Source organism: Rhea americana, unplaced genomic scaffold (genome assembly GCF_003343005.1).
Source record: "Rhea americana isolate MKP2758 unplaced genomic scaffold, rheAme1 scaffold_37, whole genome shotgun sequence".
Classification (NCBI taxonomy): domain Eukaryota; kingdom Metazoa; phylum Chordata; class Aves; order Rheiformes; family Rheidae; genus Rhea; species Rhea americana.
The window spans coordinates 5,312,707-5,329,279 of NW_028186501.1; the positions used below are offsets into that span (position 1 = coordinate 5,312,707).

Below are 16,573 nucleotides of genomic sequence, written 5' to 3' on the forward strand. Positions count from 1 at the left end.
CCTAAACTTCATAGGAAGTTAGTACTTCTCTGGGGTTTATTATTATTAATGCATGAAATTTTGCTGCTCCAGCTGCACACTAGATGCCACAGTCTAATGCGTGCGATTTTTCATCTCTATACAAAATGATGATTTTCCCTTTATTTAAAAGAAAGAGTGAGAAATTCAGCAGTGAAATATCTCATTCCGGAGTGGTCAGCTCAGCTCCAGCAAGCAGCACCACGCTGAGTACTCTCTGTTCACCCAGGACTTCTCTATCTTCCTGAGAGCTGTTACTTGCAAGAGAAGCTACTGTTACTAATGTCCAGACATAGAAAGAGGAGATTGGGGGTTGGGGGCGAAAAAAAAAATCTGTAAATAAATATCAGAAGTCATACTAAACTAGCATTTTTAGGCCAGCACTCATCACAAACTGTCATGTGCTCTATACATATGAAGTAATGTGACTAATACATCACATGCTTCTCTCCCCTCCCTGCCCTTGAGATAGAAGCATGTGCATGGACATTCTGTATTAATTTTACTCCATCCCTTTAATAATAAATGCATACACACAGGTTGCCACATTTGCTAGAGAAGGCAAGGCCAAGCCAAGTACTTTGTTTCGGAAGAGCACCTACTACAGTTCTGAGTTAGTCCCCAAGAAAGTTCAGTTGCCTGAATCTCTTACCTGGCTAAACATTTAAAAATTCACCCCCATACTGAGCTTTATAAGACTGAAAAGGAGAGAGAGGAACTTTCCATTCTCACTATGTTTGGTTTATTCTTTTTGCTTTGCGCTGCAGTGGGGCTGCTAGTATAGACTGCCCAAACTCCAGAGCTATTTGGGAAACACAGGGTTAGGAAAATAAAACAGCCAGGGCAGAAGAACTATCTACATATAGCCTCTCCTCTGTCTCCCTTCAACCTCTGTACACACCCACCCTTTAAAGGCTTAATAGTGTAGATAAGGAAACTGAAACACCTTAGCTAACAATAAAGTGTATACTGGAGGACAAGTATCAAGTATTTACACACTAGCAGTGCAGCATTACAACCAACACCCTGCCAAAGAGGGATCACTGCCTTAGTTACACCCCCAGGATTCATTGTCTCCTAGCCTGGGAACCTGTCTCCGTTCCCAAACATGCATATTTTTTTTGGCARCAGGATGGAACAAAAGGCACAAAGAGAACTAAGAAAATCTTTTCAGCGAAGCTGTATTCCTTTTTCTGTTCCACCAAGGACGGGAAACCTTCTAATGCTTATTAGCAAGCCCAACCCTGCTACCTTTCTGGAAGGTGCTCRATTCTCAGTGGACCCTAAAGCGATTAGGGTGCTTAGAGCATCCAGCCCAGTGATTTTGACCTTGAAAAAATTAATCCTCTACCTTTAGCACCAAAAATACCACAACATTTTGAAAATGAAATCACTGTTATATTTGAGTGGGCGTGTTATTTCAAGACAGCACTAATGTGATTATAAAATCAGTTGTGTCAGCTTATTGGCTCAGCTACAGACACTGATCTGCCAGAGCGTCTGTTCCTCTAAACGGCTGTTCGCGTTAGGATGCCTTGTCCCCCTTCAGTTCCGTACAGAAACGGATGCACTCTGATTCCCACCATTAAACCAAAGAGAAAGAAACCCCCTTCTTCTTGCGGTCATCCACCCAGTCTCTAAGAAACTTGGCATTTCCAGGGCACATCTTGTGCCGAACATGAACACAGCATTCCCCAAACCTGTGAAGATTATGCCCAAACGAGTCACTACATCGAGGCCCCACGGAGGCCAGGCTTACTGGTTCCAAGTGCTAGCCGCCAAGGGAAAAAGCCGAGCAGCGGCAGACTCCAAACCTCACAGCCTCTCTCCTCAAACACCCCTCAATTTTCCTTCTCCCTTGAGCTCCCTGTAAATATTTCCTCTCACCTATTACTGCATCTTGGTAGCAAGTGTTTGTTTTCCTCTGTTTTTCCGTGGGTGTCTGAGAGACACTCCGTGGCTTGTGCTGCAGGGCATGGTTTATGGCTGTAAGTAGCAGGTGACTCACTGGTATCAGAGGTTTTAGTCTGGGCAGATTTGACTCAGACCATCTTTTGGCAATAGACTGAAATACAGTTTACACTGTATCTGAGACAGTTTTTCAGAGATGACTCTACCAATATTGGCTTTACACACTTTTATGAGTCTAGGATCTGTAAAGAYCCTACAGTACTCGTTTTGCTTGCTCTGTTGGCTTAACAGTTACTTAGCAGATCATTCAGTTGCCTCCATGTGCCCCAAAGACTGTTGTGGTTCAATGTTATGACAATCATTTCAGTGCCAGGTTCCTCTCACTGAAGATGGTGATTCTGAAATCCTGCCATTAAAAATATTCTACCAAATAATTGTTTCATGGATGTATTGGAAAGGGTATCTGAGCTCCCAGTGAGAGTACATGGTATCTGAGTAAAACATCTCCTACCCATCTCACCCTCCTGTAACCAGCTCATCTCGATGCCATGTGCTCGGTGTTCTGGCTCTCCCTAGAGCACCTCCACTCCAAACTCCGCACAAAACTTTCCATACGAAGACTACACAGGGCTGTACCACACAGGCCATGTAAACACAAGGCCTGAATGCAGCAAGAGATGTGTTTGACCACAGCACCAGACTAATGAGCTGCAGAGGCTTGACAGAGAGTTTACGCAATGGCCAAGGTGTTTGTTAAAGATGAGTGAGTAGCTACTGATTTGAACTGACACTGAGAACATAATTTCTYGTAATTACATTACATGGACTAACACTGCCGCACCTTCCTCAAAATCCCAACCCCATATCAATTAAAAACCTAGTCATCTTCAGTGTAAAAACCTAAACAACTTACCAAAACCATTTTTAATACTCAAGCYGCCCAAAAGTTGGGCACTTAGAATAGTAGTGGTGAGCAAAATAAGCGTGCCCACCCTGTCTTGGCTTGTTTGGAAAAGCCTGAGTTATGCTGTGGACGCTAAGGGCTGAGCCCTTGTTAGGCACAGAAATCTAGATTCTTCTGCTTTGCTGGCCTGAATGTTTTGGTTGCTCTTCATATATCTGAGAGAATTTGTGCCAGTCTAAAACCAAAAATTATCTTCCCGTATAGATCTCTTTCCATTTTAAGAATTCTAATTGTCACATGTAAAAACGGATAGTCAAGTGTTTATGAATATTCATTCATGAACTGCATGAATTCATGATTCATTCAGGATACATCTTAAAGTTTTTTCCTGAACTTAGGATCCTCTAAATCCAGTGTCCAGCCTAGCACGAAGAGGTTAATGCTGTCTCTTTAAACAGACACTAAAACTGTTCAGTGCCAAATCTTAGCTATGGCTAATACTGAATATTCACCCAGCAGCTGCCTKCCTGCTTATTCCCATGAGTTTTCGGTCACGAACACAGCTTTTTATTTTGGACAATTGGTTGGAGTAAGGGGAGGGAAGCAAGGCAACTAAGTCCTGACCCTAAACATTACTGGTACGCACAGAAATTGATTTTGATGGATGGTCAATGCAGATGCAGACACAAGTAGCTGAGCTTTTAATCGTAACAAAAAGGTAGCTGTGTTACTGCAAGGACAATTTCAGGTCCAGAAGCTGCACAGCCAGGTTTGCACAGTCTTGAGCTCAGTAGGACTCAAACTATCTTTAGGGAGCTCCAGTGGAGTAGCATTATCCAGGTTTTTCAACTGTTAAAGTCCTCTGTTCTCCTTTACCTCAAATACACAGATGTGGCCATAGAGAAAAAGCTCTCAGACACCATTTGCCAGGGCACTCAGCAAATCCTCCATTTTCTTGAGATAAGGAAAATGGGATGGATTAAGGAAGGAATCACTGGACGGGAAGAAACCACTATTTATGAATGCTTACGAATAAAAAGAATCATCTTTTCTCTGTACRTGTTCCTGTATTTTAATTTAAACACACACTGGAAAGAGATTCAATCCTTCAAACACATCCGTTTTCTCAACGCACACACATCGTTCAGCCTCAAAAATGCTCGAAGTCTATTATGCCAACAGAAAAATCCACATTACCTTCTTGGGGCTCTGCATCCGCTGTATTCGTCTGCCCAAAAGCTGCCTCACAGCTGCTCGATAGATGTCTAAGCTCATTGTCTAGACTCCCTTTACAGTCAGTAGAAAAAAAAACAGATACACCTAGCACACAATTAATTTCATCCTAAGTTAGATGCCTAAAACAGATTGGGTGACGAGCACTGCAGAAGTGTTTACTTCTCTCTGTTGACTATCAGGAAGTCTAGACAAGTAATTGAGGTGGAGATAACTCAAGTTATACAAGATGACCCCCCCTAGCATCTTAGAAAGATGCACATAGCCCTTCCCTGACTGGAGCCCATGCCAAACTGGAGGGCCTTGAAAAATGATTCCCCAAACAGCAGATCAGGAAGCGTAGCTGAAGAACATGGACAAAAGATATCGTAGCCTGAGAACTGTCCGTAGCCCTTGCAAGCATCAGCTCTAGGAGGTGGCTACACATAATGTCCACGTGCTGCACTGTCTCTTCTCCATTTAGTTTTTCTTCTTAATGCAAAATGCATCTTGCAGCTGAGTCAAATGCACCAAAGAGCTGCATTAACTATTTTAAATGATTTTCAGAAATCACATCACTCAGCATCTACAGAATGTTYTCCGCACTGCTCAGCCTTCCTCCCTTCTCTACAACTGAAGAGATTCTCTGAGAGCAAGCCCAGCATGATTAACGCTATTGGGACCAGCTGAACACAGGGGGAAGGCTATGTGAACAGGGCGTGCAAATACAGCTTCTGACCCAGTCAAGGCAGGAAGGTCAACTACAGGCAACTCCCAAGGTCCTGCTTCTATGTTAGGCCAAAGGAGGGTCTATCAGGTGGTTTTGTAGCTCCTGAAATGGGTGGGAATAAAAGATTCTTTGTTCTTTCCTTCAGGACACATTCCTGGCAGCCAGGTTAGTGCTCACTCTGTTGCTTATCTCTAGATTTGGCCCTGGATTGCAGCAATACTACCACACCTGTGTTTAGAGTCCTCTCTAGCCAAAAGCACGTGCTTCTGTCAACCAGAACGTCTTCAGGATATTCCCCAAGTGCTTTGCTGAATTGGTCCAAAAACTACACACAAAATAATGCTGCAATGCCAGCCCTTAGATCAGCTCCAAACCTCAAGTCAGCTCCAAAGCTTGGCATTATAAAACAAGAAGAGTAAGAAGGGAAACTTAAATATTATTGTCTTGGTAATGGAATGGAAAAAAAATGTATTTTGGCAGTTTTCCATGGTCAGCTTTCCCGTTCTCCTCCCTCATCTAATTTCTGCAGTAGCAATCTGTCCTTTTCCTAAATGCTGAGCAATCCTAGCAGTAAACTAATCAATATTAATAGCGATAGGATAGGACTGGGGAAGGGGGGAGGAAGAGAGGAGGGATTAACATGACCTTTTTAAACTCACACTGCCTCAGACGGTCACGAAGCAGCTGAGGAGAAAGCAGCCAGACGGTAATGACATGTGGTTTTAGTAGCTTTTCATTTGTTTTTTTCCTGTGCATATTTACTTCTGTTGTCTCAGTACAGATAGCAATGAAATCAGATTGTCTTCAGGAAGGTAAAAAATATAATTCTATCTGCAGTCTCTGGGCCAAGTGCATCCTTGATGGAAACTCCATTGAAATCAGTGGAATAACACACAGGATGAATTTAATCCTGAATTTCTCTTAAACGCAGCAATAGATTAGGGAAGTTTTAACAAGTGGAATGTTTAATGCTGGTTTTTTTAAATTAATTTCTTTTATAATAGAGTATAATCAAAAACACTGAGCATGCGACTTGAATATTGAGTGCGAGAGCAAACAAAGGATTCTATGAACCAGTCTTCCTATTGTTAAGCACCAGCGTACACAGCAGCTAATCCAGATATGTATGTTTGTATGTATGTACTTCGGTTAGCACACTCTGAATTAAACAAAAAATATTATTCATTAAAAAAAATCATAATTCAAACTATTTGCTCATATTGGATTTATGGCTTATTGTAGACCTTCTGATTACAAATATTCCTTTATCTAAAAGTTTTATATCAGCAGGTGACATGGATTATTGTCAATTAATGCATTGCCTTTACTTAAGTATTTTTGTTTCTATGTTCGGGATATGATTTTTCTGAAAGGTCTAGATAAACACCTGTTTGTATCTTTCCTCTTTTGTTTTGAAAGACACATGCTTTCAGGAGAGGTCCTAGATTGAGATGTTAGATTTGTGTTGTTTTTGAATAAACATTTTGATAAGATTTTCATTTTTAGAGCAAAAAGTGCTTTGCAGATGGCTGATATCACAGCACTAGAAACTAAAGCCACGGGTGTGTTTTTTCTTCCTTTGTCAGGACCCATCATGTCCGACAAACCAGATTTTGCAGAAATTGAAACATTTGACAAGACCAAGCTGAAAAAAACGGAAACCAGAGAAAAGAATCCATTGCCCACTAAAGAAAGTAAGTGTTTATAAGGCTATTTGAACTAAGAACAGTAAGGACACAACYGATATGCAAAATGAATACTAATCATAGGATTAATGGCTCAGATTCATCCCCGACTTTAACTGGGGATAATGCTTAGGCTTACACTGTATATTGGGCTTCCAAAGATGCAAACAGTTACAACCAACTTTTGTTTTGTTGGAAGAATTCTTTCTGATGGGATTGAACCTGCTTCTGCTGAAAGAAAGACCAGTTTTTTCTGCTGTCTACAGGTAGCAGAATCAAACCGTGTTTAACTGCCACATTAGCAGCCTCTTCAGAGGCACAGATACAGAGGTGAACTCTTGCAAATCCCTGGCAGACAAGACAGCATTCCCAGAAGGTGCCCAAGCACCGAGTTTAGCATGCCATGAGGCACGTGAGCTGCTGTCCTCCGCTGGGTGACTGGCATCAGCCCTGGGTAGGAGACCTCCACGCACCTCCTGGGGGACAAGGCAACCAGAGCAGACTACCTTTGCCCTGCCTGATAGGGATCCTCCCTTAGCAGAGGGCTGCACCCTGGGCTTTTTCATGCAAACTCTCCTCCCATATGTGCACTGCACACAGGGAGCCAGATTAGAGTTGTGAATCACACTGAGCTTTGGACATGTAAACAGCAGCTTCTCTGCATTTGGATTGGACCCTGAGTTTCCTTTAAAAGGGTATCACTAAGCAGAAAGGAAACCAAGGGCTTCGGCAGTTGTTAAGTGACTCCGCTGATTCTTCTTTGGATGCATCAATATAGTTTTTCCTGTGTTTCATTATCTCTACAGRAACTGAAGCTGTAATAAGAGAGGTTTGCATATCATGAATTGCACCCCACTTGCTGCACTGACATGGGAACACGGGGGCTGGGGAGGGAAGAGAGAGAAGAGGGCAGCATTTCAAGGCTGTGAAAACTTAACATCCCTTGGATATAAAAATGACTGCAGAAATCTGGGTTCTACAGAATCATAACAGTTACTGATGACACCATTTCCTGTGGGGTTTTTTTTGGCAGCAATCGAACAGGAAAAGCAAAGTGAAAGTACTTCCTGAGCATAAAACTGAAGATGCAATGGCGGCTTCGTCAGTGGGCTTTTGGCTTCCAAGTTGGGGTTCCACCCCTTTTCCTTACTCCGTGTTTGTTGTCCATTTAATTTAACAAGCATTTGTTCATCTTGTTTTCTAGGAAAATTTGTTTTGCACTGATTCAACAAGGAATTTTGTRTTTGTATTCTTAAAACTGTAATTCAAAGTTCTGTATCAACCCTACTACTTGCCCCCCTCCCAAAAGAAAAAAAAGCAATTTGCATACAAAAATTGTTTTCCTAAACCTCACAATAAACAGGTTTCCTCTGATCAGCTGTCTTTGTGACTTGCTGAAATAGGATTTACACTGGATAGCATCCTTATCGCTTGTTTGCGTTGCTGCAGTGCCTAGAGACCTCAGCCAGGTTGGGGAGCATTACAGTAGGAACAGACAGGTCCTCCCTGGCCCTTAAACAGCTACTCTGTGCGAGCACTTACGTTTGTGTGTTGCAGACTCCCAGAGCTCTGCGAGGAGCCTCCTCGCCCCCAGCAGATCATCCATATCCCTGTGCAGGCAAGGAGGGAAGAAAGGGCTGGCCCGATGGCAAGGTGACATCTGCCTTTGCACACGCAGGTCATGCCGCTCTCGGGTGCGTGTCCTGCTACCTCTCTCCACTTCTCACTATGCCTGAGGAGCCACCGTCCCCACAGACGCTGACCCATTGCTGTCACAGCGGCCGCAGGGACATCACTCATCTCTCCCAAGACGCCGTTTCAAGGGAACTTTGGGAGGCAAGCTTTATATGCTAACAGCTCCCAGCTTTTTATAGGCACAGCTTAACAACAGACATGAGCAATACAGGAAGCTGTTGGCCAGTTTTGATCACGCCTGAGAGTAGGTTAGAGGTCTCAAAGACAAGCAAGTTTGTACAAGCTCCATGAAAAACATGGTGGCTGAGCTGAGGGAAGACTCAAATTAGCATTCCAGATGGAAAAAAAAGGGCTGTAGTGGCATCTCATTGGATAGTTGTTCTCTTCAGCCTGCCAAGATCCAGTCAACCTTGGAAGCCAGCACAGCACACACAGCCTTTCACCTATCTGATCTAAAGAGATGGGGAGCAGTTCTGCTTGTGCATGTGGTGCACAAGCAAGGGGGGGGGAAGAGAGGAAAGAGTAATAAATATTGCACTGAGAGATTTGGGGGAACAAGAGAGACATTCAACAGCAAACAGGCATAGAGCAAACCTTGAGAGCAAACCAGGTTTCCTTAAGTCTTCGTTACTGTTGGTGCACTAACATCCTCACTGCCTCTATGAAGGGTTTGGCAAAACTGACTCCAGTCCCAGTTCTGTTCTCGATTACATCACACCACATTATCTCTGGAATTAATTTGCAACCATCATAAAAAACAAAAAACCCACAAAAAACAAGTGCTTGTTCTGGGAAGAAAAATTGCTGCCACTGAAACTTCCATGTGATCATACTTGCACTGTGAAACAGGAATAATTCCATGGGCTTCAAACGTGGTTACTCTGGACTTACGTTAGTGTAAAGCAAGAGAAACTGGCCTACAGGCTTCAGAAATAGAAGCCATGGTTAGCGTGGTATTTTGGAAAGCTCTCATTTACTTTGAGGCCAACTGACCCCCAACATTTGATGTGAATGGTAAAAACTCTAATCAAACAATAGCAACCTAGCCACAGAGCAGGTGACTTCCAGTGGCAACCAAAACCAAACAGAGCTGGCCAAGAGACCAATAGAAAACACACTGTGCACAGAACGAGCAATTCTGTTGCCTTCAGAGCTCTGTTGCCTTCAGCGGCATTTGTCAGAGGGCTAAAGTGGAAATTTGAATCACAACTCATCAGTTAAGGCTGCTACAAGCAATGTGTTGTTATTCTGGCCTATCTTTTTGCACATTCTCCTCTGGGGACCTCATTCCCTTGAGGCTTGACTCTAAGGGCTTTCTAAGTGTCTGTCAGATTTATTAAAATTCATTTTTAATTAAAAGGTGGAAAACATGAAAGGTTGAGAAACAAAGAAAATCTCTACTTTGCCTTATGACTCATCCGCCCCCACACCCCAGGGCCCCTCATTCCAGCTTGAGGGTCAGAGCATTTGACATTACTTTGATGAGAGTTTCTCCAAGGAGAGAGCAGAGTTAATACACAGAGAAGCAACACTTACTGGAAACTAGCACAGCTAGTTCTGTCCAGCGAGATTAACCATCATTTTTCTGAAGAGTTGTTTCAGCAACAAATAACTTCTGTCTACCTTCTGCTTAGAAGGGATGGAAAGTTCAGGTTTGTCCCTGCAAGCAAACCACCTGCTACAGCGGTGCTAGTACACCTTCTTTTAGGAGAGGAGCGAACGTACAGAAAGAGCTTGCCCACGTGGGGGTTCATGGAAGGGTGGTTCTGATCAGAGAGCTGTTGCGATCAGCATATAAGCACCCAGACTAGGTGGTGGGTTTCTTTTTTTTTTTGAAGGGCCAGGAGACAGTATTTCATTCCATGTGACAACCTTCCTCATTCACTGCCAGCTCAAAGCACATGCCAATTCACAGAGCACAGCAAGCTACAAGCCACCAAAAACTTCTTTCACACAACTGAACCAGTGGCAAGTGTCTGAGCCTCCAAATTCTTCYAGAAACTCAAGTTCTGGACTTTGTTCTCAACCACACACTTTATGGGAGGACAAGAAGCAAGGCCTGGCCAAAGCAAGAAAGCAACAGTCTCTGCTTTTGTTCAGAGCAGAGGGTTGCAGTAGGGCTCTAGGGAGAGATGAGAGGGACCAGAGCGCTGCCTACAGCTCCTGAGATGTAGAGACAGGTTTGTCCCAGCRCTTCACCCGCAGCTGCTCTTCCTGCTCCTGCCACCAGGTTCACTCTGCCCCCGTCAAAACTCCTCCTGCTTTAGCCATTTGCATTTAGAGCCTGATATAGTACAAGCACAGTCTTAGCGCTTCATTCATAYAGCTTGTTCTGCTGAAAAGGCTACCCAGACTAATACAATTTAAGCCAGCTTTCCCACCTCAAGATGTGACTGGGGAAAAAAAAAGAAAAAAGAAAAAAGAAAAGTCAAGGTGCAACAGAGCAGGCACTGGATACTCAGCCTAACCCCAGAGCCGCCATGGGCTCCTCGCTGCAGTAAAAGTGCCAGCAGTGCCTCACCTGGGTCATTTCTACAGCGTATTGCACAGGGGAAGCAGCACGGATAGAGCTTGCATTCCTGCTTTTGCACCTTRTTAGCTCCATGCTCTGCAGGAGCCTGTCCTGCTTCACAGGATGGCTCTTTTAGTCTCTAGAGTAGGTAGAGCAAGAAAGAAAAGAGAARAGAAAAGAAAGAACAAAAGAGACCTAGCAAGAAGTCCCTCACTTTTTGTTTGGCTAGTGGAAGAGAAGGAAGAGGAGCTGTAACCATCCCTCTTCCTGGTCACTTCAGCCCAGAACAAGACCGGATCACAAGATTAAAATTCACAAAGACAGGTGTGGCTTTCTCTTGCTTTAGTCAAACAGCATTACCCCCCCCCCCCTTACCTCCAGGGCAGCCTGGGGCCACAAACCAGGAAGCTGCTATTCATTCAAAGCCAAGAGAGGGAGTTCTCATCATTCCAGTCATTCTGCTGGAATGGTTCATTCTACTGCTCTAGTGAAATATTTAGCAGCRAAAGAGAGCTATGAGATGACACAAACCCAACCCAACCCCTCATGCCTGCCTAGGAACTTGCTTTCTCAGCATTACCCTGCTTCTGACCTTCACKGCCCAGAGAGACATCCTCAGAAGCACAAAACAGCCACAGCTTCAGGAGCAAGGTCCCTTCCCGCTCCTGGGTGGACAAGCAGCTGATGTAGACAGCTTCATCAGCAAACCAATAAGCTCCAGGTGGGAGACTTAAAGCTCCCTGCTAATTACCAGTAACTCTTAGCTGCTGTTGGGCTTGGTCCCTTGTATAATGACACAGTGTGTTACAACTCCTCCAAAGGAAATCCAGCTTCTGAGCTAATCCAGACACAGCAGAAAAAATCAATATATATAGATAAATGCCAGCTTTCCTCCTGTTTCCATAGAGCCAGCCTTGCCTCCTCCAYGCCACACCACCACAGAAGCCCTCATCCCTGGTTTCAGGGAGGCTGAGCAGAGGAGCCCTGTGCTCCTATTGATATCACACGGACACCGTCTGGTTTCCGAAGTCTCGTTAGGCAGATGTTTGATAACAGCAGGGAGGACAGATCCTGAACCTAGCTTTCCTGCAAGAAGGGCATGTGTACGTCAAGTTTCAGTTCAAGCCCAACTAGAAACCACGTGGAGCTACTGCTCATGTGGAGATACCACTAACCCCAGCTCAGGTGTCATAGACCGAGTCCCAAAGCACATAGGACGTTCTTCCAAATTATGAAATGAGATCTCTTTGGCTGTACCCTCTTATTTGGGTCATTAGCGCCATGGTGGCTAACACTTCTTGTAGCAGATGTGTACGTGTGACCCTCCATGGGGGCAATGAGCTGAGCCTGCGGGCTGGGTTGCTTCAGCAACAGCTGGGATTCCCAAGGAACACCAAGGTTTAGGAGATGGGGGCACTGGGGAAACATCCTTGGCTGTTTCTGCTCCATCACTGGAGATGACGCACCAAGGGTCTTCCCTGCTAAGAGAAGAAAGGGGGAAGAGGAAAGGGGGAGTGAGAGGAGCAACGAGGAGGCTGATGCGAGTTTGGCAGGACTGAGGATGGATGCTGCATGCAGGGAAGAGGCGTGGGGAGCCAAGGTGGCGAKGGGGAGGGAGCCGGGGTAGATGCTCAAGGCAGAATCGCAGGCAGATCTGCTGCTTCCACTCGCTCTCTCACCGTTTCTCAAAAACACAGCATTAAAACAAGGACCTTTTAGAAAGCACTGACCTGCTGCTGCCAAGCTGGAGGGAGCCTCCTACGCAGCACGCCCGGACACAAAGCGGGCTGTGTTCTCCGGGCGCGCGGGCACGCCGAGCCCGGCCCGGCTCCAGCAGCTTCACCTGCTGCTGCGCGGCCGGGCAGCGAGCCCGCGACACGCTCCAGCACCCCCAACGCGATCCTGGCCACCGAGACGTGTCCCAGCAGCAAAATCCGCTCAGCCTTGAACGTGCAACGTGATGCAGAGACAGTTGGGCCTGATCCAGAGCGTGTAGGAGCAGGTGTCCGTGTGGGTGCGTGCGTGCGCGGGTGTCTCTGTAGCTCAGCTCCGGCGTGGTCCGGGATGACAGCACGGTAATCTCTCCTTTCATTCTGTGGCATGTAGCCGTGTTGTGAAATGTGGCTCCACGTGCTTTTTATCTTCTCGGAAGAGATCATCTGAGAAAAAACAGTTGCTGGGGATGGTTCACGCGCATCTTGTGTGCTCTGCTGACAACAGCTCTTGACAGCTCCTACAGTATATTGCAAGTCTTCCAAGGCTTCACGTTTTCTTCAAGGGCCTTCTCCAGAATTCATTTGAATGGCTGAGAATTGGGAAAAATGGGGATGGTGCAGGGCAGCAGAAGGGCATATTTTAGCCCCCGTGGTCACAGAGCCCTGTCAGGGCTCCAGCAGCAGGCACCAAACAGAAAGAATAAGACCTTCAAAAGAAAACAGCTAATTCAGGAATTTTAAGCTGCTCTCATGAATTCAGTGGCCAGCTCAATTTCTAAATTTCTGGATCTGGCAAGGTTGCAACAAGCACGGAGGAAAAAATAAAAGATGTGTGACTCCAAGTGGGTGTTTTCAAACAGAATCTTGTTTGGGGAAAATAATCTGTCTTGGTCTGCTTTGTGTTCTCGTGATGCTGGAAATAACTCTCCTCTTCTGCAAGAATAATTGCTCTTCTCTTTTTCTGCTTCGCCAGCGGGGAGCTGGCACAGGTCGTGCCCAGTCGAGGTCGGTGCCCCCGCCGCTGGTAGTTCCGTGGCGTTCCCACCTCGGAGTGTAGAAGAAACGCCTGAGCGGGCCCYGTAACATCGGCTGAGCTTGATGACAAGGAGAGTTTAAAATGCCGAGAGGGCGGCCGCGGAGCCGGCGTCCTTSTGCTTTGCTCCGCGAGCTTGTGGACGTGTGAACCAGGGGAGGGTTTCCCACCACGATGGCAGAAACGAGGACCTGTCTTTTGAAAAATAAATAAATAAATAAATAATAAATAAAGCTCCGTTTGCAAGACGGTCACGCAAGGCAAACACCGAGGCTTTCGGCATCGGGCGCGCGGTGGGCTGCGCGAGCTGCCCGGCCCCGGGCGGGAGCAGGGCCCTCCTCTCCGGGGAGAGCGATTAGCAATAGCTAACAGCGCTATCGGAGCTCCGTAAGAGCGCCGTCATAGCTTTGCAATAGCGCTGTAACAGCTGTAGCTGCCCCTCCGCCGCTCCGAGCCTGGCGACCGGCAGCGGCAGCCGCGCGGGATCCCCGGCGCTCCCGCGGCAGGGCGCTCGCGGCGCTCGCCGGGGCTCGGCCCGGGGGCTCGGCCGGCGGCCGGGCAGCGCAGCGGGGCTCCACCGGCCCCTGCAGCATTTCTCCCATCCGTCGGGTGCTGCCTCCGGCCCGGCTAGGTAGCGCAGGGCTATTTTGCAATTTGCTCTGCAAAAGGACTCGAGAATGGGGGGGAAAAAATAAAAAGAATAAAGAGAGAAAGAAAGCTATTTTTCCCCAGAGGAAGCCGCACAGGCCGTGCGAGCGAGCGGGGATCCACGAACACCCCGACGCCCCTTCCCACGGCTGCCGCGGGAAACCCGCCCGGCTGACATCCGTGGCCTCCCTTTTCCCGAGGCTTGCGTGGCCCAAGCGCGCTGCACGCTGCCAGGCTTCCCATTTCATTTCACTTCTTCTCTTTTAATGCGCGTCGGCCCGTGTGAATTTGCCTCCCTGTTCGCAACAGGTAACTCGAGACCGGACTTCAGGCGTGAGCCGACCCAGACCCCTGCTTCACCGTATGCAAAACCAACGCAGCTTTAACCRACCTCGTTTTGTAAACTTTGTGTCCGCAGCATTCAGCCATGCAAGGAAATGAAAGGGCTGAACCTACTTGCTGCTCAAAATGGGCTGCAAAAGTGCAAATCGGAGGGCCGCACTCACGGAGCAGGAGCCCGAGTGCCAGGGAGCCTCTGCCGCCTCCTGCACCGGCTTGCAACCACGCCGGAAGGGCTTAAACCTGATTTAGCAACCCCAGAGAAGGCGCTGCAAGTTGCCGCCTCCCTCCGARCTCGGGCAACGCCGGCCAAGCTTCCTCCCGGCTCAACCAGCAATAAATGCAGGGCACCGGCTTCACCCGCAGCCTCGTTCAGACGTAAGTACGAACGTGACATCAGTGCTCTGCTGCATTTAAAAATGGAAATATTCAGGTAAATAGCGGCGCAAAGGGAGACSGGGCAAAGAGGATTCCCCGCGGGGAGGAGAGGCGCAAAGCAGGGCGGCCTCTCCGGGAAAAGCCTTCGCCAGYGGCGTGCTTTGCCTCTCGCTTTGGGGGTTTTCTAGCCGGACTGCGTGGCCCAGGATACCCCAAAAGAAGCCTTGATTTGGTGCGTTTGGGATCTCCCCTTTTTAAAGGGGGGAGGGGGATTTTACAGAGGAAATAAACACGGCGAGGATGAGGCCACCGAGGCGGTGGCAGGCGGGAGTCATTAGGGTGAGACGATAGTGCAAAAGCACAGCTTTTCCTGGGAGAAAACAGCCTCGGGGCCAGTTTCCTCAGATTTTGGCAAAGCAAGAAGAAATAAGGAGAAAGGAGAAAATGAGTTATTTCCTCCATCTTCTCTTCCCTTTTCCTTCCCAGCATCCAGGACACCGGCTCTGGACCGTCCCATCCGGACGTCGCCTTCCTCCCGATTTACCTGGGCGGGGAAGCRGCCGCATCTCCGGCCGGCTGGAAAAGCCAGAACCTGCTTCCTAGCTGGAAGCAAAAGCAGCAAAGCCCCGAACGGGGCCTAGGAGCCACCCACGGTCCTCATCTTCGGCGCCAGCGCTTCCAGCAGCAGCGGAGCCGCTCGTGCCCGGCCTCTCTGCAAAGCTCTCACGCCACGCTTGCCGCTGAGCTGAGGATCCGGATGAAAAAGATAAAATTAATTAAAATAAAATAAATRAACAAGYGTTTCTGTGCACAGCTGACCAGCTAGGAAGGTTTTTGCAGAGCTCCACGAGGAATTGCAACTCCCCGGGGCAGAGAGGCTCTGGGCGGGCGAGCCGCGCGCCCGGCTCTGCGGGCGGGATGCCGGCCGGCGTCCCGGGGGGACCCCGCGGCGGGACACGGCACGCCGCCGCCGGCTGCCACCTCTCCAGCCGGGGGGGAGACGGGAGTGGGAGCGGGGGGGGGGGTTTCTCTAATTACCCAGGTGGGTTTTTTATTGCAACGCGGGCGGCAAYGCAGGATTTGACGCCAGGGCTCTGAATGTGTCACCTGCCCGGGGCAATTTAGCAATTGGGGGGGGGGGCTGTGTTTTATTCCCTTCTTTCCCCGCCCYGGACGGCAGCTCCTGGGGCAAGGCGAAGCCCCGTCGCCGCTGGTTCCCGGGCCACCGTGCCCCTGGCCCGGCGCCTGCTGCAAACGCTCGCTGCCGCGGCGCCGCGCATGCTACGAGCGCGCCGGCCTCAGCCAGCCCGGCGGGCGCCTGCAAAGGCTCCGACTGATCCGAGGCGCCTGTTTGCGCCGTACGAATACCTGGGTATTGGGAGGCCACGCAGACCGCCGCTTCCCATTTGCACGGGGTTTTGCATCCCTAACCCGACTTACCTTGCATCCGCCTGCCCTCAGAAAGCCCATCCCGCCGTTCTGCGGGGTCGCGGCTGCCGCTCACCGCTCTCGAGCGAGGGCAGGCACCGACACAGTTCAGCGCGCCGGCCGSCCCCCGCACAGCACGGGCTGCTCGCTTGCATTAGTTTTTTGCTTTGGTCAGGCAGCTCAGGAAGCGCTTTCCCGCCAGCGCGCGGCTTCGGCAGCCGCAGCGAGCGGGGGCGGACGAGGCCGGGACCGCCTGAAACGCCGGCTCGCGGGGAGTTTCGCCGCGCCGGCGGGAGCTCAYGCGCCTGCGGCTCGCCCGGGAGGCGTTTTGCACTCGCAAAAGCACGAAGCGCCGGCAGCGCGGC

The 16,573-nt window shown here is 48.4% G+C and overlaps 2 protein-coding genes across 5 annotated transcripts in view; both read left to right on the forward strand.

Annotated features, from left to right (window-relative positions):
• Positions 1 to 7,803, forward strand: part of LOC146591543 (thymosin beta-12-like) — a 13,260-nt gene extending 5,457 nt beyond the window's left edge. The window contains exons 1-3 of one of the 4 annotated variants that reach the window (XM_085312846.1): positions 4,868 to 4,940; positions 6,362 to 6,469; positions 7,494 to 7,803. In XM_085312846.1, coding sequence (XP_085168972.1) covers positions 4,883 to 4,940; positions 6,362 to 6,469; positions 7,494 to 7,531 — 204 coding nt within the window. In that variant the 5' untranslated portion in view covers positions 4,868 to 4,882 and the 3' untranslated portion in view covers positions 7,532 to 7,803. Of the gene's footprint in view, positions 1 to 4,867; positions 4,941 to 5,440; positions 5,482 to 6,300; positions 6,470 to 7,493 lie in introns of those variants that run through there. The other 3 variants (XM_085312847.1, XM_085312848.1, XM_085312845.1) reach the window with 3 other exon arrangements.
• Positions 7,804 to 12,731: 4,928 nt separating this feature from the next.
• Positions 12,732 to 16,573, forward strand: part of WNT8A (Wnt family member 8A) — a 7,647-nt gene continuing 3,805 nt past the window's right edge. The window contains exons 1-2 of the mRNA XM_085312679.1: positions 12,732 to 12,742; positions 14,482 to 14,780. Of these exons, the coding sequence (XP_085168805.1) occupies positions 12,732 to 12,742; positions 14,482 to 14,780 (310 nt within the window). The remainder of the gene's footprint in view (positions 12,743 to 14,481; positions 14,781 to 16,573) is intronic.